Raw genomic sequence first — 23,971 nt, 5'->3', positions numbered from 1 at the left:
GAATTCTTCAGTATATCCTGTCTACCGTCTGCTGGACTTAACGTTGGCAGATCTCTTCTACTTCTTGAATTATTTCTCCTTCACTTGGGAAGGATGGCAGCATACACACAAGCATTAGCAATAGCTTCAATACGAAAGTGATATTCATAGGCACTCCTTTTATGGAGAATTCTTTTTTCATATTCATGAAATGTGGAAATTAAACAAATTGTACTTTTCTCGTGGCTCTCAGCCACATTCTTACTCCTGCGATAATGATTTGTATTGTTTTGCACACCAGAGTAGAAGCTCCCAAAGAAAAGTGAGATGGCAGGGCTACCACTGGCTCATATGGTGCCCTTGAGCAAATGAGAAAAGACACTTTACCTCCATCTGCCAGAAAGCTGTTGCAATGTAGTAATTTTGTTAGAACAAAGGACTGTGTTGCTACCTCCTGACAAATTGTCATAATATATATGCAAATCTATGATGTCCATGATGTACATGGTGCCCCCAGAGTTGTGCAGTACCCGATCTACACACCTGTACATTGGTTCCGGACAATGTCTCTTCATCTTTGTTGCATCACAATACTTCAGATAAACTACTTGCGATTTGCCTAAAAAATTGTCCTGACAAGTTAGATCATATATTGTTTGTATGGCTTTGTGAGGGCATGTGTGCACATAAGTACCTATCTTATATATTATTTTTAATGAATTTTGCCAAAAAAGGAAATTGTCTGTCAGGTTAGAGTACTACCCAAAGGCCATGAAAACAACGATTCTTGATACATCAGGATGAGAAATTTAAAAATATTTGCTTTTATACCAAGGCAATGTCATGATGAGACAAAGAGAAAAAGGGGAAAATTTGGAGTCATGGAGCAATCAGTTTATTCCCAAGGCAAAAATATTTATCCTTATCTTGTGTAACCAAAAATTTTACTAATGGTCATGAAAATAATCGCCCCATTTCAAAATCCACTTGCCATCGCATAGGAATAAAGTTTACCATGTGAGTTTCTTCTTCCTTAAAGAGTTTTACACTTAGCTGCCATCAACTTCACCTTTCCCACCTTTAGATTTTGGCCTCTAAATGAGACCATTAAGAGTTCACAAGGACCAGGATAATGGGTTTTCCAGAAATGGGATCCCAGTTTCCCAAGCAACGGGAAGGCCAGACCACAAGAGCCATAGTTTAAAGAAAGTAGATAATTCAAAAATAAAAATGCGTAAACAAGCAGATATTTTACAGCCTGCTCTACTTGTAGAGCACTGACTCAGACATATTGCTTTTCCTCACCCTCTTATATCATCACACAAATAACAGTGAGTGCAGCAGGGCCAAATAAAACAGCTTTATAAAGAGAGGAAAGGAAATCAGCCCAGTGAGATTCTAATAAGGGCCAGGTGCCCTTTTCCACTGCTTCAGCTGGATTCTCCCCTTTTATTCTCCCAACACAGGAGGTTTTCTTAGTCTCATTTTACAGAGGAGGAAGCTGAGTCTCAGAGAGGTTGAACAACTTGCCTGAGGTCACACAGCTATTAATGGTAAACCATGTCTGACTCCAAAACTCTTGCCCTTCTGCTACACCACACTGCCCTGGGCAGAGTTTTAGGTCAGCGCTTCTCAAACCTTCCTGTGCCCACAGGTCTCCTGGAGATCTCGTTACAATGCAGACTCTGATTGCAGAGGCCTGGGGCAGAGCCTGAGAAGCTGCATTTCTAACAAGCCCCCGGAAAGTGCAGATGATCTGCTGGTTGTTGGACCATACTTTGAGGCTCTTGACTAGTGGTTCTCAACCGGGGACAACTCTGCCTCCCCCTGCCCCACAGGCATCTGGCAATGTCGGAAGACATTTTTGATTGTCACAACTTGTGATGGTGATGCTACTGGTCCTTGAAGTGGAGGCCAGTGATGTTGCTAAACATCCTACAACACACAGGACGGCCTCCCAACCCAACAAAGAATTATCCAGCCTAGAATGTCAAGAGTGACACAGTTGAGAAACCCTGCTTTAGAGGTCCCAAGTTCATTTAAACTGCTTCCAAAGCTGCTGTAGCTTTGCAAACTTGCACTGGGGTCAAAGATAGCTCCAGTATTTCAAAACTTCTCCTGAAAGCCTGATAGAAATGTTGATGTCATGCAACCGATGGCTAGAGTATGATGAAGTTTAATTTCCTCACAAACATTCTGCCATTATACTGAAGAAAATCAAATCAGCTGATTACAAAGAAGGGTTTCACAAACTGCTGGGAGTTTCTATAAGGTCCTTGTTTCTTTCCACTGGAGGTCACCATTGAAAAGGCAAAGGATAAGATTATTTTTAGATGCAAATTTTATAATTTCCTGTTCTGGCAGCTCAAACATTTATGCTGCTGACAAGGATCACATGAAACCATCCTTTCTGATTTAGCATTAGCTGTTGCTACCTACCATCGATAGCGGGCTGGGATAGAGCAGCGCTTTGCACCAGCATCCTCTCAATTCCCAAAACTCAGGAAAGAAACCGGTCATTCATCTGGATCTTTAATGTTCATAGTACCTAAAAACTATTTCAACTTTAATATTTTTTACTGAAATAACCACACTTCATTGTATTGCTAAGAGAATCTTCAAATGTTACACTCTTTGATCATAGTATATGCTTTAGGAAGACTGTCCATTTGAATATAATTTTGGGGGTAAACTAAGGTTTGGTTAAAATCATATAGTTCTTTTGGGGTGGCTAAGAAAGAACATCATGTATGCTAAAGTGTCAGGCCTCCAGGCTGTACATATCCTTCTGTCATTCTTACCTTATCAATCATTGAACTTCTCCTCACCCCTGGGGACCCAGCCCAAAGGTCCCTTCCTAATACAGCCCCCATCACAGGGTCTCTGTCACCTTGATGTCCTCCTCAAAACATAGTTTAGAGTTGAAGGCTCTCCATAAAATTACTCAATGAATGAGTGAACGAATTCTCTTGTCCTTGAACACTCAGCTTTCTGGGTTCTCCCTCCTCTCTGAATATTTCCTTCTTAGTTTTTTCACTGCTTCCCTTCTTCCTTCTTTGTCCTAAATACAGATATGCCCCAGTTCTATCTTTGGGCCCTCCTTCCTTTGGGGGGAGTTCTAAACCCTACCTCTTACAAATGGTTTCCAAATCTACATCTCTAGCACAGTCTTCTGTGCTGAAATGCAAACCTGTATTTTCAAATATCAAATTCATCTTCCCCTCCCAAAACCCTGCCTCCCTCATGACTGTCATAGGCAATAACAATGACCCTGTCACCCAAGCTGAAAACCCCAGCTTCTCTCTGATATCTCCACCCTCCTCATCCTTTACATTCTTAGCTGTCAGAGAACATGGTTCCTATTTCAAGGCATCCTCTTCCATCCCTCTCCTGATCTGTTTCCACTGTCATCACCTCAATTCCACCTCTTGAATGGTCTCCTAGACTTTCAAAACTAGCTCCTAATTGGTGGGGACAGGATTAAGGGGACCCACATGGCAGGCGGTTGTGGAAAAGCATAGGTTATAAATGCTCCATGAGAAGCCCTTGTGACCTCAAATGCTGCACTAGCCCCCACCCACCATGCCCTGCTTTCTCACACACACAAAGCAAGCAGTGTCACCTAATGGTTAGGAACACAGGCCCTGAGCCCACCCTAATTGTGACTCCCTGTGAGGCTTTGGGCAGGGTAATCCACTTCCTTGTGACTCAGATTCTTCATCTGTAAAGGGGAGATTAATAGGCTCTACTCCATTTGGGTTGTTGTGAGGATTAAATGAGTTACTACATATAAAGTGTTTAGAACAAGGCCTGACACACCACAGGCAATCAATAAATGTTAGCCTTGTTGATGACAATGACCACAATCCACTTAACAGCCAATATCCCAAAGCAGAGCTCAGACCAGTGCAATGAGCAGTCATAAGGCACAGTGACAGCATGAACTCCATGATCCCATGCACTGAGAAGGACACAGCACCATTTCTATGGTGCTACTGCCAGAAAGGCATGACTATAGTCCAATCATGAAAAGACATCTGAAGGGCCTGAAAATGAGGGAAATTCAGCAAAATAATTGATTAATACTCTTCAAGGGTGCCAAGAACATGAAAGACAAAGAATAATTAAGGAACTATTGCAGACTGCAGGAGACCAAGGAGAAATAATAACTACATGCAACGTGGGATCCTGGAACAACTATAAAAGGACATTGGTATAAAAAAATAAAATCTTTAAAAAAAAAAAAAAAGGACATTGGTAGAAAAAGATAACAGTTCAACATAACATAACAGGGTCCTTAGTTTAGACCCTATTTGGGATATTGTACCATACTAGACAGAAATGTTAATTTCCTGGTTCTAATGTTAGTACTTAGGTTATGCAACATATTAACATTGGGGGAGGCTGGGTGAGGGACATTTGGAAACTCTGTGCACCATTTTTGCAAATTTTTGTAAATCTAAAAGTGGTTCAAAATAAAAATCTGATCCTCCATGAAAGAATACCAGTGCAGCCTCACTCCAAAATCAATCCACAAATATTTACAGGGTTCTTATGTACCAAGGACTGGGTTCCATGGATATACCAGTGAAGTTGATATGGCTCTTCCCTTGGATATTCATAGTCAAATAAATGATTATTTAATAATTTCTATGAGAAATACTTGCACAAGCAGGGACTCTAATTTAGTTTAGGGTGAGAAGGAGTGAAAGTTAGAACTTCTGGAGAAAGTAGCACCTGGGCTCAATAATGTAGGACAAGTAAAGGTTAGTCAGGTAAAGATGGAGGAGGAAGGGTACCCCAGACAGCCGGGGAGACGGACAAATACAGACACAGAGCCCAGAGGCTGGTTTTCAAGCAAAACCAGAGTCAAAGGTGCCTGGGAGGCACAGGAGAGAGAAAGAGTAGCAGATGAGACTGGAAAAGCAGGCAGGGGCCTTGTGAACCAGGCTCCAGAGTTTGTACTTGTCCTCCAGGCAATGGAGGGTACTGAAAGGACAGACATGCATTTTTCAAAGATGATCCTGATAGCAGCATGAAGAATGCACTACAAGAGATACAAAGCTAGGAGACCAGTTAAGAGGACCAGGCTAAAAGTAAGAGCTGTCAACCTAAATAAAGAGGTAAACTAGGCAAGCTCAAATTACCAGAAATTGAGCTTATTCAGGAATAGCACAGGAATTGCAATTCAGGAAACACATACTATAGCAAGCTATAGGCAAATCTGTTGAAGGTTTGGATCAGGCTGTATCTATGGGCAAGAAGTACAAAGAGGGAGGGAAATCCAGACAGAATGCAAGCGGTAAGTTCATTGGCTTGAGGATGGGGAGACATTCTTGGTGGATGTTCATTGGTCAGGAGATAAGTTCTGGTTTTCTGTAAGTCAAGCATATGTGGAAAATCAAGTCTCTCAGTTCTTAAGTTTCCTTTTCCTAAGGGCGCACGCATGAGAGTCTACATTTCATATCCTCTGGCTCAATTTTAGATTGAAATCCTTTCACAGAGCAATGGAAATGAAAAAATATTTGCAGATCGAAAAGTTTGTCGACAGAATAAACAGGATTTAGTGATACATTGGATATAAGGGGTGTGGTAGGTTGAATAATGGCCCCCCAGAGATGGCCATGTCCTAGTCTCCAAAATCTGTGCATATGTTACCTTACATGGCAAGAGTGACTTTACAGATATGATTAAGTTAAGGATCTTGAGATGAGAAGATTATCCTGGATTATCTGGGTCAGCCCAATGTAATCACATTGTCCTCATAAGAGGGATGCAGGAGGGTCACAGTCAGAGGGAAGGAAACATGACAACAGAAGCAGAGGTCATAGAGAGAGGGATTTGGAGATGGAGGAAGGAGACATGAGCCAAGGATTGCAGCTGGCCTCTAGAAGCTGGGAAAAGCAAAGAAATGAATTGTCCCCTAGAGCCTCCACAAGGAACACAGCCCTGCTGACACCTTGATTTTAGCCCAAGGAAACTGACTTCACGTTTCTGACCCCTAGAACTGTATGAGAATCAATTTATGTTGTAAACCACTAAGTCTGTGGTAATTTGTTACAGCAGCAGTAGGAAACTAACACAAAGGTGATGGAGAAAGAGAAATTGATGATGATGCCCAATGCCTGGCTTGGGTTGGGAGCTACACAGCAGTGGCAGTCAGCGAGACAGGGACACAGGCGGAAGAAAAGTTGGGAAGACAAGAAGTTCCATTCTGGACAGGCCAAGTTTAAGATGTGTCCTCAACCTACAAGATGTTTACTAAATAGTTAAATATATGGTGCTGATGCTCAGGAGAGAGGTCCAGGCAGAGGATAAAATTTTCCACAAAGTTGGTACTCAATATATGTTTAATTTTCATCTTATTTTAATAAAAAGGTTTCCTGCAGGAGTACTACTGTTAGTATTATAATGGTTATGAAATACACTGTGAGGAGTAATTATTTCTAAGGCAAGAGTGTGGTTGTGGAAAAAACTCTATTTAAATTCTAACTGTAATGTGACAGCTATGTTACCTTGAGAAAGTCACAACTTCTCTGTGCCTCAGTTTCCTCATCTGTAAAAGGGGGATAAATTCTAACTGGGATTAAGCGTATAACAGTGGCACTTAGTTGTGCCACCCAATAAAGGGTAGCTAATGTAACTACTGCTTATACATGACTCATTAAAAATATTTTGATGAATCATAAGAATTTTTATGTCATCCAAAAAGTTGTAACAACTTCTAATTGTTTCATGCTTTCTTTCCCCAGTCAGTTTCTATACACATCACACACTTTGGTCACCTACTACACTATATGAACGACATGTAAGAAATTATCGCGGCTCACAAGGAGTGCGCAGTCTTAGCAGGAGACAGATGTGTATCAATAATGATAAACCAACAGTGAGCACCTACTGAGCACCAGGTGCTGGTGATATAAAAGATGAGTAAGACATGATTCCTGCTCTCAGGGAATGTACAGTCTTGAGAGGAAACAGACCTATATAAAGAATGGTAAACTAACATTTATCGAGTACCTACTTGTGCCAGCCTTTATATGTATTCATGTATTACATTTAAGTTAATTTATTCAAGGCTTGTGAACCAGATATTTACTATATAATACAATCCACTCTATAGCATTCTGAACCAATTACAAAGTGAAACTGGGATGCTGGAGAGAAGGTCAGTCCTGAGTTTGAACAGCTCAGGACAAACACCTGTGACCCAACAAGTGACCTGTAAAATGCCACCAGGCGAGGCTTAATTCTGAAGAGAGAAATCAATGGTTTGTAAAGGGAATGTGGACTTGCTTTACAAGGAGACCAAATGATGAGAAGGTAACCCTTGCTTATCCCCTCCTCATCTTTCTTCAAGGAAATGTAAATGACATTTGTTGAGCCAAGCCCTGTGCAAAGAGCTTTGCATAGGTCATTTCATTTGAGACCAAAGAATAAACTCAAGAAGGTAGATGAAAAGGTTTCAAAGAAGGCAAAGAAAATTGCTGATTAAAATTATATTAGCCCATAAGTCTCCTGTAAATTTCACTAGCATCCTTAGGTCTCTTGCAAAAGCCCAGAACTGCTACCTGGAATATGACAACAAAAACAATTAAACCCATAAAACAATGCAGAGGGAAACACAAAGGGGAGAAAATGATTGAGGTTACAATAAAAGAGAAAGAAATCAACATATTAAGAGAAAGAATAAGATTTTAAATGAAGTCATAATAGAAACCAGATGAGAAATCTAAATAGAAAAGGAAAGTTTCAAAGAAAACAAACCAGAGAGAAGGAGAGGCACTGGGTGGGAAGAAACGACTAGAAGTTATTTTGACTTTCTACAGAACAGTAGATGACACAATGGTTCTCATTTCTGAGGTCAAGGCCCCTGTGAGGCCCTAGGCAAGTTACTTAGCTGCCCTGATTAAGTAATGCGACAGTGTCAGCACCTATGCCTCATAGAGTTGCTCTCAGAAGTAAGTGACTACAGCACTGAACTCCGTGCCTGCACCAGAGAGCCTTCCACTTTAACAGTGGTGGCAACAATGACAATGATTTATGCTGTGAGCAGCACCCTGCCAGGACCTCCCAAGACAAGATTCCAGGAACCTTTCTCTATCCATGTAATAACCCTCAGACAGACCGTGCCATAGAGATTTCTCGAGAGGCAGCTGTGATTTCAGGAAATGTGGTCATTTTGGACCATTCTTCTTGAGTCCTCTCTACAAGAAGTAGCACATTTGTGTCTGTAAGGCAACAAAGCAAGAAGCCAGCCTACAAAGATAACCACAGCCTAGAAAAAGGGGAAAAGATAATGAGTTCTTTAAAAAGATTTCATATCCTCTGGAGAATCCTGTGTCATCATGTGCCAGAAGTCCCCACTTAGCATAAGCATCCTCAAGTCCCCACCAAACTCCCATGATCACTCTACCTGTAACAGTGGCTCAAGAGGCATCCTAAGGATACCCACTGAGGTTAGCACCTGGTAGGTTTTTGAGGTGTCTCAAGTTTCCAGACTGGAATTGGCAAGGATCCAGTCATTGCACAACATTTTGTCTTTTAAAACAACTAAAGCTTGAGTCCTTAAAATCATCTGAATCTTGACATGTATCACCAAAGTACTGCAACAGAGATCATTGGCTGGACCACTGCTGGGTACCAGGAAGATATGGTGGAATACCTACATTGAGTCTTATTTCTACTGTCTAAGTCACAATCAGGTTTTGCCTCTTCCTTACTATATGAACTCTGCCAGAAGGACAAAGATCTCCTCCACCCTTTAAAAGAAAATCACCTTGTAATGCAATCCTATTTTGGTGTGGATGGAAAAAGCAATGCTTTAAAGGAGATCAGTTATCTAAACCAGAATTAATTTCCAGCACACTAAAAAGTACACATAGATGGGAAGGGAACTCTAGACTCCAGGTTCAAGTGACCAAATCGAAAGAGGTTTTCTGTTTAGCAACTATTTAGAAAAACATGTTTAAATCTGGCCAAGAAATATAAAAAGAAATTGGCACTAATAAACCCCAAAGAAGTTGAAGTTAGAGTAGCAACTAATCTCCATAAATAGGTTTCTGAGTGGGGATGTGTTGAGTGTTGATAAAGCATTTCCTGGGTATATGACCACTGGCCCCACTGTGTGGCAGCTGAAGAATGCAGAACTCTGCCACGCATCTGTGGGGTTCTCTGCAAGAAGAGAACTTTCGCCCATTAATAACTTGTAAAAACACATGCTAACTAATTCATGCTGGCAGTCCAATCCTCACATCAAACTGCATTAGGTGATCAGGCTGAGTTCAAAGATATAGGCAGGATAAAGAGAAAAACTGAAGTCTAGACAAAATTTGGGGGACAATGAAGGATAGTGAAAAAACTCCTATAGTTTGAACTTAAAGTTTTAGAGTCAGGAAAAGACGGTAAAACTAGAAGACGCCATTAAGTGGGTCAAAAAGAAAGGTTTCAATTGCATAAAAAGCCAAACATGAGTTCAGATTTTTTAGTGTGAGATACATAAATACTTGCTGCTATTTTAATATTTGCCTTTACTTGAGATTTAGTGGGACTCTGCCTGAGTCAAGATTTTTTAATAGTAATAATAAAAATACTTAATAATACTTAGAGCAAAGCATGTGTGGTCATGATGTTTTAAAGGGGAGAAAGAAAAGGTAATTCTGAACATCTGTACTACATTTCCACATGATAAAACCACCATACTCCAAAATTATTCTGAAGTATGGTGGAGCTGGGGGTGGGACAGTGGTTCATGTAGAGAAATGTTTATTCAAAAAACAGAAGGGGAGACTCAAAGGCCACTTGGGGGAAAGCAGGGACGACAACCTTTATTGTAAAATAAAACTGCCAATTAATAGTCAGAGTCCAGTAGTCAGAAAGTGAAATTTATGTCTTCTCAGATCCATAATTATTACCTCCATAAATACTACTGAGAATCAAACTTCTTTTATTTTCACAAAGTCTCGACCTTCCAACAGTGTATCTCAGATCAAAACATCACCCCCAACCCCTCCTTTACATTTCTTTTCTGGGACTTGCCTCATTCCCAGCCCTACCTTTTCTGAGAGGGAAGGAGTGAAGGAAGGGGGAGTCAGAGGCAGCTTCTCTCTCTCTCTCTCTCTCTCTCTCTCTCTCTCTCACACACACACACACACACACCACCTCTGTTTCTCTTCAGGCTCAAACCCCCTCCTCTCCTCAGCACATCTGTTTCCTAGTTCTATCCCCTGAGGTCAGTCTTTGGGTCAAGAAGTATCACGATCTGGGTTCGCCCTTCTTCAGTGAAACAGAGTTTCAAGCTCGTGGGGCTCAGAATTACTGTACTTGCCACAGCCATAGACTAGCCACCAGAAGGATGTGTCAATTATTCCATACCAGCAGTTCACAACGTGGGTGATTGCACCCCCAGGGGATATTTTGCAATGTCGGGAGACATTTTTGGTTGTCACAATGAGGGGAAGGGGAAAGGTACTACTGGCATCACCAGACAGGGTAGAGGCCCAGGATGCTGCTAAACATCCTGCAATGCACAGGACGGCCCCCACAACAAAGAATTATCCCCGCCCCAAAAGCCAATAGAGCTGAGACTGAGAAATCCTGGACTAGACAAAGGAAGCAAAACGTACAGCACAGGGAATGGTCAATAATATTGTGATCACACTGTATGGTAACAGATGGTAACTAGACTTAGTGTATTGATCATTTCATAATATATAAAAATATCAAATCACTGTACACCTGAAACTAATATAATATTGTATGTCAATTATACTTAAATAAAATAAATGTTCAAATGGCTGGCAATCCAGCCTACATGTCGCCAGAAGAGATCTGAGTGCCTTGGGGATTGAAGGACGGGCAGAGGGTAGGAAGGGGATTTCTTGGTTGTCATCCTGACCAGGTGCTGGCTTTTCCCGATTAAGCATACTTTCCATAGGAAAACCTAGCAATTCTATGGCATACCAACAATTAGTATGTGTAAAGACTTTTTAACATGACTTGCATATACACAAACGGTTTCTTTTTCAGGCCAGTTCCTTCAAAGCAGTCACAGATTTTTAAAGCACTAATTGTGTAGGCCCAAAAAGTGTCAACAAACAGAGGTATTTTTAAAAAAAGAAGGAAGAGGAGTTAGAAGCCTATGTTTTACTTAGGTCAGGAATTCCTAATTCTTTTGGTGTTTTAATGGCAATCTTCATTTCTCTGTCACTTTATAAGTTAGTGAGTACTTGACACACAATCTGTTTCTAACCCACACAGGAGCTGCAGACTTAGATGACAACTGGCAACACCCAAGTGCTGCGATCTGGAGACTAAAATCACCAGTCTAATAATTGCATAAGAAAAATGGGCAGAAAGGACAGAAAAACATATTGCCTCCTCATTAAAAAAGAAAAAACTCAAAAGCTATACATAAAAGTAGTAACAGTTGATACTCTACATATAACTAACTGCACTTATGCTTTTTACCAAATAGCTTGATTCAGAAACTATTTACTTATCATCTAAATTAGGAGTGGCCACACTTTTTCTTAAAGGACCAAGTAGTCAATATTTTAGGCTTTGAGGATCATGAGGCAAAATAGAGGATATTATATAGGTACTTACAGAATTATTTCACCTGTAGCCATTTAAAAGGTAAAAACCACTCTTGGCTTCAGGCCATAAAAAAATAGGTGGTGGGGCACATTTTTCCCAAGGGCTCTAGTTTGTCAACTCTTGATCTAAGTGAGTAGTAAGTCTTTATAATTCTTACTCTAAAGTCTCATTCATCTTTCTTACGTTTTCCTTTTTCTAAAAACTACTCATACATATTTTTCCGTTATGAAGGAGGACTTAAGTCATACTTTACATAAGTTACAACTGCTATAACTACAAGCCACTCAAAGGAACTACCCGGCAATCATTCACATCGCCATATTTAACACTCTACCCCAAACATTTAAGACACCCTTCAACCTATATGCCAAACTGGAAACACAAATAAAGTCACCCCTTCCACATCCAAGCCAGGGTGGGTGTGAAAGCAGATTTTAGTTTACCTAACTTCTTAGCAATCAAGAAGAGCAATGAAACGGGGCACTCGTTAGGAAGTTATAAACATAATTTTAATGTCTCACAACCGACATAGAAAGAAACCCAAAATACCCAACAAAGACTAGACAAGAAGTAAAGTTGGTTTGGGGAGGCAAAGCATTTCTCCCAGGCAATGAGGTAATGATGAAGTAAAACAAATGGAAGAAAATGGCTAACTTTGAACAGAGGAAATGGAGAAGATCCGACTTTAAGTGCCTCCCATTTTTCCTTATTCTCTGCTCACAAAAATTCATCTATTCCCTAGGAATTTATGGAGGGCCTAAATGTAGAGTACCATTCTTTGTATTTTAAGCAAGTCCTTTCATTTTTATCAGCCACAAATGAACCTAGGGGACTTGGGCCCGATGCAGCCTTCTTCATGGCACTGTTTAACCTTTCCACGGCTCAGCAACCTCACAGATTTTACATTTCCAGATTCGACAGGCCCTGATAAGTTGTGGCAAGAAAACAACACAGAAATCAGTTCCCTCTGCATTCTTTCCTTTTTGGCATTTACAGAGAAAATATCCCTGAGCAAGAAGTCAGAACACTAGAATTCTAGTCTCTAGTCTACTCAGGAATTTCAGGTCGAAATCTCTGGCAGTATCAAAGAGTGGTTAGGAACAGGTGCCTGAACCAGTAGGCTCAAATTTGAATCCCAGATCCATCACTACTTGCTCTGAGAACCCGACCCAGACACATCACCCTTCTGGGTCTTGGCCTCTGCAGCTGAGAGACAGGAAACCACCACCTACCCCAGAGTATTGTCGGGAGGATTAGATGGCACTCCTCAGAAAATGGTTAGCACAGGCTGATGCTCATGAGTGCCCAGTAAATGTTACTTGTCATCACTGCTCAATTTCTTTGAACCTCACTTTCCTCACAGGGTTATCAGGAGCATCAGAGGAAATCATTAAAATGGAATGTGTTCTATAAACTACAAAGCTTCCTCCACATGGAAGGTATTAGCTAATGTTCCCACCCAAGACAGGCAGGACCTTAGTATAGCTGAGCTGTCTCGACTTCCCATTGCTGCAATTTGTGGAACACGCTGAAGTATCCATGGTACCGATGCCTGGAGTACTTTCTCACCACTGAGGTTTTATTTGCGGTGTACTGTTTTACCAAATGATGATGATGATAAATTAGATCAGCTGCCAAAAGAATATTTTTCAAAAAGCAGTCACACCCAATGTAGAGCCTGAGGACAGGGCGATGAGGACAGCAATCAGTCTCTCCTAGAATAACTTCCTGACATTCTCCCCATGCCCTGGCGCCTCCCCCCACCCCCCTACCCTGCCACTTTCTTTTCTCAGCAGGTTCCAAATGCCTTCTGCCTAATGGTTCCCTGGGGCTCCACCAGTCTCTGTTACTGTAAAAAGCAACCAATTACACTCATTAAAATCAATATGGGGTATAATCTGAACCATTTAAAACTAGCATGCAGGGTTCAAACTTTAAAGAATGTATTAGAATTTAAAGATAAGGAAATGGTGCTAAACAGAAATGAATACATCCCCTATGTCATTAGAAATGTGAGGGTAAAAGTTATGAAATCCTGCTTTTGGATGTGTTGTTAATCAGCATCCAGAGAGAGGGCTTTTCTGTAAAGACATATCATTGGCATCCATTCTGCACGGAGGACCTGGAGAAAATGGAACTCAGTGAGAACAAAGGAAACCTGTACCAAGTTGGCATCAGTCAATGAAAATTCCACATAATTTCAAATGATATATCATATTCAAAATTAAATGCTCACTCAGAAAAGAGGCATGAAGGAGAAGTATGCAGTTCCTAGGGTCTCCTCTTAAGCAATAGTAGGAGTAAGTGACAAGGCAGCCTTTAAAACGATCACACAAACTAGGGGGCTTGGTGCTCACAAATGATCAGGTGTGTGTGGAAACAACAAAAAACATGACTAAGAGTCAGAAATGCCTTATGCACTCGAGCAGAACATCACAATCATTTCCTCAGCCGTATTCTCAACCTTGGTTGCACAGCTTCACCAGGATTTCATCAAACTCAACACATCCAAAGTCTTTCTTCAACCCCAGCCTCTCTTGCTGACGACACTCGCCCACCCACTGTCCCACCATCTGCCTACACCCAGGCCCACAGCGGTTATCTGCTTCTCGAAGCTCCCAGCGCTCAGTTCCCGAGTTGTCAAGGTCCTGCCTGAAGGTGGAAATGACCTTTCCCTTCAACTTCTTTGGCCACCGCCCAGATTCAAACTCATGGTCACTGAACAACCACAGTATCCTTCTAACTTATCTCCACGCCTTTAGTCTCTTCTCATCCAAACCACTAACAATTAGCACTAACAAGCTTTTCTGATCATGCCTTTCTCCAGGGTGAATTCCCTCAAAGGCTGCCCAGAGCCTACTGAGTGAAGGCCAATCCCCTGTGTCCCACGCTCAGAGCCCTCATTAACCTGGCCCCAAATTTCCTGTTCAGCTTTATTTCCTTTCCCTCCTGACAGGTGGAGTTTTAGCTGCTCCAAACTCACTGTGCCCTCAAACCCACCACAGCTCCCACCTCTAAGGTTTGGCTCAGCCATCTCTTTTCTAATCATACGTCTCCATCATACCTGTGTGTTGAAATTCTTCCTGCCTTTGAAAACCAGCTCTGTTCTGGATGAAGCCAGTCGTCAGCTCTCCTAGCTATAAGCAGCACAGCATTTAAGCGCCCTCTGAGGTCCTCCCGGTGCACCATCCCAAGAGGTGGTAGTGTGTGGTGGTGACAAGTGTAGATTCTAGAGCCAGACTTCTTGGGTTCTGATCTTGGCTCCAGCATTTGCTGTGTGTGACTGGGGACAATTACTTACCTCTTTGTGCCTTGGTTTCCTTATCTGTGTTGTGTGGATGATGACAACAGTATTTACCTAGTACAGCACCTGGCACAGAATAAGCCGAGATAAGTGTCGGTTGTTTGTTTTATTGCTCACCTGAATCCCTGAACAAGACCACAAACTTGCCAAGGGCACTCCCACAGCATCCTGCATATGGACGTTCAACATGTGCCCAATGATATCCAACACATTTCGAAAAAAATGAAAGAAAGCTTCCAGTTAAGGTTACCCTCAAGCTCCCGCTCCACTCCAAACACAGCGCAATGATAGCGAAAGCATAAAAGCACATGGCACTTGTACAATCATTATCAACCTGTCCAATATTGGCAAAATAAACCACAGAGCAATTCTTAAGATTTTTTTAACTATTTTTTCACTCTTTAAAATATTTATTGAGCACCTGCAGGCAATATTGGAGGCCTGGGAACATCGATGGAATGTATTGATCAGGCAAGAAACTTTATTAGAATAGGAAGCAATTGTTAGGTTCTATAACATACATAGGAAATAACTCTTGCAAAAGAATGTAAAATGCTATGTTTATGTGGTCATTTGTGTTTGGGAATATCTTCTGTGATGAGCTTTGTTGGTAGAAATAGAAGGTAACGAATCTGCAGAGTCAGAATTAGAAACGCCTGCATCAGCAAAATTATGGCTCAGCCAGCAGAACTGGAGACAAGTATGTGCTAAAGAGAATGAGGTCATATGGTTCTGACAGAGCGGGGACTAAGGTGGAGTTTAGAATTTGGGGCAAAGATTATACATGGGAGGTTTGAGGCATCGGCAAAAGGTTTATGAGCTCAAGAACTTCTAGGTAACAGACATCGTCTTGATGGATCTCCTACTGGCCAGTGCACAACACGGATAAATACACAAGGAGACCAATAATTCATGTTGCCTTGCCCTCCTCCCCCGCTGTTCCCCCACAGCACGAGGGAAGCCCAGGCCTAGCCTCCTGGGTGCTTTACTCGTCCTGGATTAGCAGCAATTGTGGCCCCCGATGACTGGAGTGCTCTTCTTCCCTTGCTACCCCAAGAAAGGCAAGCTGCCCAAGGGGATTAGCATAGGAGATGAACAGGCATGGCAGCAGAACATATATACCTTCCCTTCAAACATCTTACAGCATGATGAGTCCAAAGATTCCTGACTCTCTTCTAAGGACAGCCAAGAAAATATTAAGGAGAGTGAATATAGGAGGATCCTGGCATATAAACCCACTTTTTCTTAATGAGATCAGTAGTATTTGATACTATTTGATTACTAAAACCTTTACATGGAACAATATGTTCTCTGCAGAAAAAGCTGGATACAAGGTAAACTATTACCACATCAAACAATGTCTTATCAAATCAACCTGTATCCAAAGGCATCAGACAACACTAGTGAGTAATGCTGCGTTTCGCCCAACACTTCAGCTCCCATTAGCATGTCAGTTGTAGTTCTTGGGCAATGGTTTTGGTCTTCCAAATAAGTTGAGATCATAATCTTTTTGTTGTTGTTTCCTGCCCGGCAAAGAAGTGGTTTCACCCTCAGCCTTTTCCAGACCACCAAAAGACAACGAGACACTAAAGCAACCGGACCCTCCCCATATGTAGCTCCTGCCAACTTGAAATCTCCTGAAACAATAGACTAAACAAGGCCAGTATTCTAAGAGATGGGGTTTAGACTAGGTCCAACACCTCTGCCTGAGAATGAATCATAAAACCACTAGCACTCTATTCCCCAGCATTACGCCATCTAGCCCCAACTGGGTCGAACCGTGCAAAATGAAAAAGAAATCAGGAACACACTGAACTTAAAACCTCAAGTACATTTTAAATCCTGTTTTAGATTCATCTAAATTAACAGAGGTCAGGCAACTTCTTTATTCAAGCTGGGTTATTCTTACTGGTTTAATACCAAAAGCAGTCAGCCACGTTTTTCCACTAAAAAATAAAAAAATACCCTGACAGAAGAACATTCTAAAACTCAGTAGAGAATATGAAAACAGCTTACAATAAACTTTGCCTTCTAGAATAACTAATGGAGGAAATTACCCAGTTATTAGGCCATGGGAAACAACTCTTTGTATATTATTTCATATTTTGCATGTCACAAATTAAAAGCACAATTTTTATTTTCTAGCATAGCATTTTTTCAAAGTGTTTTACAAAGAACACCAGTACAACAAGAGAAAAGCAAGTTCAATAAGTCTGAGAAGCTCTGCCATCCATAGCCCCCTACTTGGAAATGACAGATGTACATCTGCATATTAAAGAGTCTGAGGAGTCCCACAGTCAATTCTATGGAATCCAGCATCTTCCCAAGTTCATTTGGCCCTGCAGCCATTTTTCTCTCATAACATATATCAACATCCCACAAAATGGCTGTTCTGCAGAGCACTCCTTGGGAAAGATTCTTCTAGAAAAGGGATATAATGAAATGGTTTAATAGCTGAGACTCTGGAGTCAGCCTGATTCAAAGATCAGCTTCACCACGTGTTAGCTGTGGGACATTGGGCAAGCTTCTTAATGTCACTTGTCCCTCAGTTCCCCCAGGTAAAATGGGCAAAATAATAGCACCTACCTCCTAGGTGTGGATCTTTCCATATGACTGGAACAGTCTTCTGAGAGCCTCACACGGCTGGCTCCTTTTTGTCATTCAGGTCTCAGTTCACAGTGTCACCCTCTCCAAGAGGCCTTCCCTAACCAACCAATTCTGGTCATTAGTTCTTCATTCTCTTCTTTTCTTCATGATACTTCTCTGTTTAACTATTAAATTGTTGTCTGTCTCACCCCAGTAGAATACAAGCACCATAAAGTCAAACTTTATCAGTTATCATTGCTCTATCCCAAAACAGATTCTCAATAAGTATTCATTGAATGGACGGATGAACAAATGAATGAATAAATGAAGTGGTTGTGCGAATTAAATATAAATCAATATAAAGCACTCTTTTCTTTTTTCTTTAAAGTATACTTTTTTTTGGTGAGGAAGATTGGCCCTGAGCTAACGTCTGTTGCCAACCTTCCTCTTTTTTTTTTCTCTCCAAAGCCCCAGTACATAGTTGTATATCCTAGTTATAATCCTTCTAGTTCTTCTGTGTGGGACACCACCTCAGCATGGCTTGATGAGCAGTGTGCAGGTCTGTGCTCAGGATCCGAACTGGCAAACCCCAGGCCGCCAAAGTAGAGTACGCAAACTTAACCACTACGCCACCGGGCTGGCCCCTAAAGCACTCTTCATAGTACCTGACACATAAGCATCTATCCAGATGCTGTTATGAAAACTTTTGATAAGTGATGGGCAGTTAACACATTCACAATCAGAGTTCTTGCACTATTTAACTAGCCTCTTCTTGCTGTATTGTGGGTAAACATTTCATGACATTTATTCAGAAGTGTGCCAGTCAAAGGGTTTTCAGTGATGGGGCGGAGGGCGTGGTTAGGCCCTGAGAGTAGCATTTGCCACTTTCCATGGTGCAAATACTCCTACCTCGACCAATTTCAAGTCATCAACAGTTTAAAAGCAGGCTCACAAAATTCCTGAAAATGTAACAAATGGCTCTCACAATCTACTACAATCCTTCTCTTGGGAAGGGTCCTTTTAGGCCTCCAAGTCTTGTTGATTTCAAGTTTAAAATGAGATTTTTTATGTAGAGATACTTTTTCCTCATTCTCTCTTCTTGATGAGCCAAGATAAGGGCTCTCCACTGACTTTGGTCTGCTGCTCAAGGAAACTAGTGGGATGTGTTGGGTTGCATTTTCTGTACCACTCTCTGTGGGCTCTTAGACTGATGTTTAAGGCTCTAAACATGATCCATATCCATGCCAGACCATTCTGAGGACGAACTAATCTCATAAAACACAAACTGAATTGTGTTTAGATTCATTTAAATGGAGGCATCCACACAATGGAATCAAAGCACATCTATTAAGTGCTACCAATGAGCAGAATCTAATAACAGAAGAAGAGTGACTCTACCCTGACCACAAGATCCCAACATGGAATGAAGGTCAATGCTGCAGCTGGAGGTTTCTCTGGCATCACAGCCTTGCTGCATATGCAACTTGAACCCGTGGCACTCAAAATAAAACAGCAGCCTTTTCAAGTATAGCAATCTACCAACCATAGTTTTGAGATAACAGAACCAAAATTTCAAAATCCACAGTCACTCTACATGCAAGTGATAACATGCCAGTAATTATTGCTTCTCTTCTGTAAACTAAATGGAAAGTCTGTGGAGTAAGGCAAGAAGAGATTAGTTTCTGCTCCACTGTATTAGCAATCTATCGCTGTACAATAATTACCTCAAAATTCAGCAGCTTGAAACAACACACGTTTATTATCTCACAGTTTCTGTGGATCAGGAATCCAGCTACAGCTTAGCTGGATCCTCTGCTTCATAGTCTCTCACAAAGGTATAATCAAGGTGCCACCCTAGGGCCTGTCATCTCATCTGAAGGTTCAAGTGGGGCAGGATCCACTTCCAAGCTCACTAAGTGGTTGTTGGCAGTTTTCAGTTCTTTATGGGTGCTTGAATGAGGGTCTCATTTCCTCACCAGGTGTTGGCTAGAGGCTGCCCTCAGTTCCTTACCACATGGGCCTCTCCCACATGGTAGCTTGCTTCATCAAAGCATGGAAGTTGAGCTAGCAATAGAATCCTCTAACACAATGGAAATAACAGTCTTATGTAACCTAATCATGGAAGTGACATTGGCATCCCATTTCCTTTGCTATAGTCTATTGTTTAGAAGCAAATCACTAGGTTCAGCGTATACTCAAGGGGAAGGGATTACACCAGGGTATGGATTCCAAGAAGAAGGGATCATTGGAGCCATCTTGGAAGTCTGCCCACCACATTCACCCTCTTGGAATATAGATGGGAAGACCAGGCCCAACAAAACATTTCTTTAAGCATCTCAACATGAAACCAAGCCATGTGGTTTCTCAAGCATGTTGCTAACGTCTCATGAAAACAAAACAAGGGAGAATAAGCATGGAGGACATTAAGGCTGAAGGCACAAAAGTCTGTTCAAATGTTCTAAGCAAAGACCACCTACATCAGAGTGGGGAGCATCTGTATTAGCAAGCCCCACCATGGAAACCATGTTTTCTCAACAATCAAACAAGCGACTTAGAAAATGGGCCGCCCATCTGAACAGATATATAATGCCAAGAAATCTAGTTTGGTCTGGAAGCAAACAGCTTTTGGAATTTTTACTTACTGCTGTGGAATACTTTGAAAATATACTTAATGCCATTTTATTGCTTCCTGTTTTCTGTGAGATTTGTGTCTCCCACAGCGTTTTGTCTACAGGGTACTTTTGAGATCTATATCCACCATAGTGGCAAGGAACTGCTATAAAAATTTCAAACCTTGGCTGTCACTCACATTTTTTTAAGCTCTATCTAACCACATAGTCTCAGATATATGAGCAGCTCAACATTCAATGGCGGTTGCAGGCCAGAGAGGCTGCCTCTGAAAGGACACTGAATGATTTAATCCACTAAGTGCAAAACACATACTCGGAAAACATGGAACACTCTGTCCTAGAGTAATGTAAATGCAGACAAAAATGATCTTAAACCTAAACGTTCAAAATTGATCTGCACATTTTACCATTCTTTCCAGAAATATCCATATGATTTACTTTCTGCAAATTCTGCCAATCCACCTATAAAAACATTTGGATTCATTGTTTTCCTAATCACCTATTGGTTTTAATCCTTTAGAGAGATGATATTTGAGAAATGTCTAAAACTTAAACAGTGTTATACTTAAAAGACCCTGCAACGATGGCCATCTGTAGGAAAGCAGTTGTAAACCACCTTAGAGTTGACAGGTGCTGCACATGCTTGGATCCTAAATACGTGCTAAATAACAAAGGAACATACGTGTGGTGAGCAGAGAAAAAAAACTAATGGAAAATTCCAGTTTAAAAGTGATAAGCAGACAGGAAGTTTATAAAACAGATCACAAAGGGGAGTTTGTTGAGGCTGTAGATGACTTCCAACCTGTGAAAATAACTCGATCACATATTTTAACTCATAAAATATAGCTTTGAGGAAATAAGAGTGAATGTCCTTACCTCTCTAAGATGTATGTTTTCCTTCTCTTTCTGGTCTAAAATCACTTCTAAGTGGCTGACTTGAGACTCAGCTTCTGCCATGCGCCGTGTCCGTTCATTGTCATCCTCAAGACTTTTGGATGGCAAACCTTTACTTTGCAACATCTCAAGGAGCTTTTTAATTGACTCGTCTCGGGCATTGAGGGTCTGTTTCTGCGTTTCGATTCTCAGCTCCATTTCCTCCAAGGTCTTCCTCAACAGGAACAGCTCCTTAGCCTGCCTGTCATGCTCAGCTTGGAGCCGCCGGAAGTTCTCCTCGGTCAGCTCAATAGTGAAGTGCTCGGCTCCTCGGTTGCCACTCTCTTGCTGCAGGAGGTGGTTGAGGTCTCTCTGGGTTCGCAGCTCATCCTGAAGGGCCTGGATTGTCAACTGCAGATGCTGTCATGAGAAAGACGGAGCAGGAGAGGAGAAAGAAGGGGAAAAAGTTAGTGGAAATGCCAAGTGCCATCTGCTGTTTCCACACTATGAGAATGGAATGTTAATCATGAGGTCCAGAGGGCCAGCTGTGAAGTCCTCCAGGGTGACTTCAGAAGCATGGGGCAGCACATGGAGAGGGGGAAATTAATTCAGTGATGCTTTCTGAATGTCTTAGGAGAAGAGAAATGTACACATACACAGAAACAGTTATATTAGTGTCAGTCACAAGGGAAATTATACATCTACAGAGTATTAATTTAGGAAGTGGAAAGGGTTAGAGGGAAACTTTCACAAACACACCTTCTTTACGCCCACAGTGCTCCAGACTCAGTATTCCTTGTTTCCTAAGGTATACTTTATTGTACTATGCATTATTTTCTGTGATAAATGCATGTCCATTTAAAAATGAAAATAATAGCATCCACTACAAGTAGACACAAACAAGGACTTTATTTTTACAAATAAAGCTGTGAACAGGTTTAGTAAACAGGACTACTGCATCTGCAAGCAAAAGGGAAAAAATGCAGACGGAGACAGACACACTCAAACACACGAGGAGGTGAGGCTGGGCAGAGCAAAACAAACAAGCTGCAAAGAGTGGACAAACCTTGGTTCTTCTGGCATCCAGTAACTGAACAGCATGGGAAATGAAAAAAAATGAAGCAAAAAATCAACACAAAGAAAAGTCCAGTGCAAGCAAAGGATATTTAACAGAAAGAACTTAATCAACATAAAGTACCTTCACAGAAAAGAAAAAGAAAAAAGAAAAATAATTTCTTATTACAGCAAAGACCCATAAGCTACACAGAATCTATAGTATTGATGCTTGATAAGTGTGATTTAAAGAACAAAAAGCAAAATGGGAGGTTTATTCCACCTTTGGTTTTCCTCAATCTCACTGACCCAGTGAGTCTCGAGGATATTACCAGAGAGGAAAGCACAACACTCCAAAAGCACCTACGTATTATTCCAGGTCACCATTTTAACCAAAATCAGAGTGAAGGTACCAGAGAAACAAAATAGTTACCAGTTGTGAGAAAAGAAACTCTTACATGAAGATATTTGGTGAATTCAGCAACACCTTCCCCAAGGGGAACAACCTCCAGGCTGGTCACAGGCAGCCATAAGCTGAAGGCATTTTTGTCCTGGGAACAAACCAGGAGGTTTCCAAGACACAGTTACTCATTCATTCATCAAACACATACTCCTGCCCATGGACCAGACACAATGCTAAGCACAGGAATCAAGATGGACATAAGGCATAGCTCCTACTCACAGGGAACTCACATGGATAATACCCTGTCAAAGTTATATAAATAGTGGAGCAGTCCACATTTTTAAATCCTTCTGAATTCCTACAACTGACTCAGAGGTGTTGAGAGCTTTCTGAGTGTGACCTAGACCCAGAAACTAGCACTGAGTGATGCATTATCTTGATTCACCTCTTTTTGGGTGTCCACTTTATCTTTCCATTTAGGAACACCCAAGCAGAAATTCCGAGAGCACAGGAAACAAGTACTCTCTTCTTATCCATGTGCCACAGTGCACCACAGGATACTGACTGTACAGTAAGCAACTGGTATGTATTTAATGATGGTGATTATGATTTTTTTCTAAATATAATTCACTCCTCTAAAGTGTAAAATTCAGTGGTTTTTACTATACTCACAAAGTTGTGCAACTATCAACACAATAAATTTTAGAACACTTCCACCATCCTAAAAAGAAATCTTGTGCCCTTTAGCCATCACTCCCCATCCCCTTCCCTATGCCCAGGCACTGGAAACCATTAATTTACTTTCTGTCTCAATGGATTTGCCTGTTCTGGACATTTCATATCAATGAAATCATGCAATTAGTGGTTTCTTTCATCTAGCCTGTTTTCAAGGTTCATCCATGTTGTAGCATGTATCAGTATTTCATTCATTTTATAGAAGAATATTATTTCATTATAGGGACATACCACATTGTATTTATCCACTTATTAGTTGATTCCTACACAAGTATTCATAGCAGCATTATTCATAGTAACTAAAAAGTGGAAACAACTTATATGTCAATCAACTGATGAATGAGTAAATAAAATGTGGTATATTCATACAAGCGAACATTATTTAGCCATACAAAGCAATGAAGTACTGATATACACTGCAACACTGATGAACCTTGAAAACATTATGCCATATGAAAGAAGTCAGTCACAGAAGATCACATGTTATATGATTCCATTGATATGAAATTTCTAGAATAAGCAAATCCATACACAGAAAATAAATTGGTGATTGCTAGGGGGGTTGAAGGGGGATATAGGAATGGTGGGTGACTAATAAAAGGTACAGGGTTTCTTTTTGGGGTGATCAAAATGTTCTGGAATTAGATATAGTAGTGGTGTTGGTTGCACAACTTCGCGAACATACTAAAAACCAACAAATTTTATATGTTAGATGATTGAAATGTATGGTACACAAATTACATCTCCATAAAGCTGTAACAAAAAACATGAGGTGGGATTATAAGGTAATGTGACCTTCCTCCGCCAGCC

At 41.1% G+C, this 23,971-nt stretch overlaps 1 protein-coding gene across 31 annotated transcripts in view; it reads right to left on the bottom strand.

The window, feature by feature from the left end:
- Nucleotides 1–23,971, bottom strand: part of ERC2 (ELKS/RAB6-interacting/CAST family member 2) — a 904,903-nt gene that overhangs the window by 728,690 nt on the left and 152,242 nt on the right. For 16 of the 31 annotated variants that reach the window (XR_011526902.1, XR_011526903.1, XR_011526900.1 and 13 more), the window contains exons 3-4: nt 22,037–22,060; nt 20,974–21,390 (exon numbers count right to left, since the gene is read on the bottom strand). Coding sequence is in view for 16 of the 31 variants with exons in the window: in XM_070574924.1 (XP_070431025.1) it covers nt 20,974–21,390; nt 22,037–22,060 (441 nt within the window). In the remaining 15 variants the exon portion in view is untranslated. The remainder of the gene's footprint in view (nt 1–20,973; nt 21,391–22,036; nt 22,061–23,971) is intronic. The other 15 variants (XR_011526912.1, XR_011526913.1, XR_011526910.1 and 12 more) reach the window with 1 other exon arrangement.

The sequence above is a fragment of the Equus przewalskii genome, chromosome 15 (assembly GCF_037783145.1).
Source record: "Equus przewalskii isolate Varuska chromosome 15, EquPr2, whole genome shotgun sequence".
Lineage (NCBI taxonomy): Eukaryota > Metazoa > Chordata > Mammalia > Perissodactyla > Equidae > Equus > Equus przewalskii.
The sequence above is the reverse complement of the archived record's forward strand: the minus strand, read 5'-3'. Positions and strand labels throughout refer to the sequence as shown.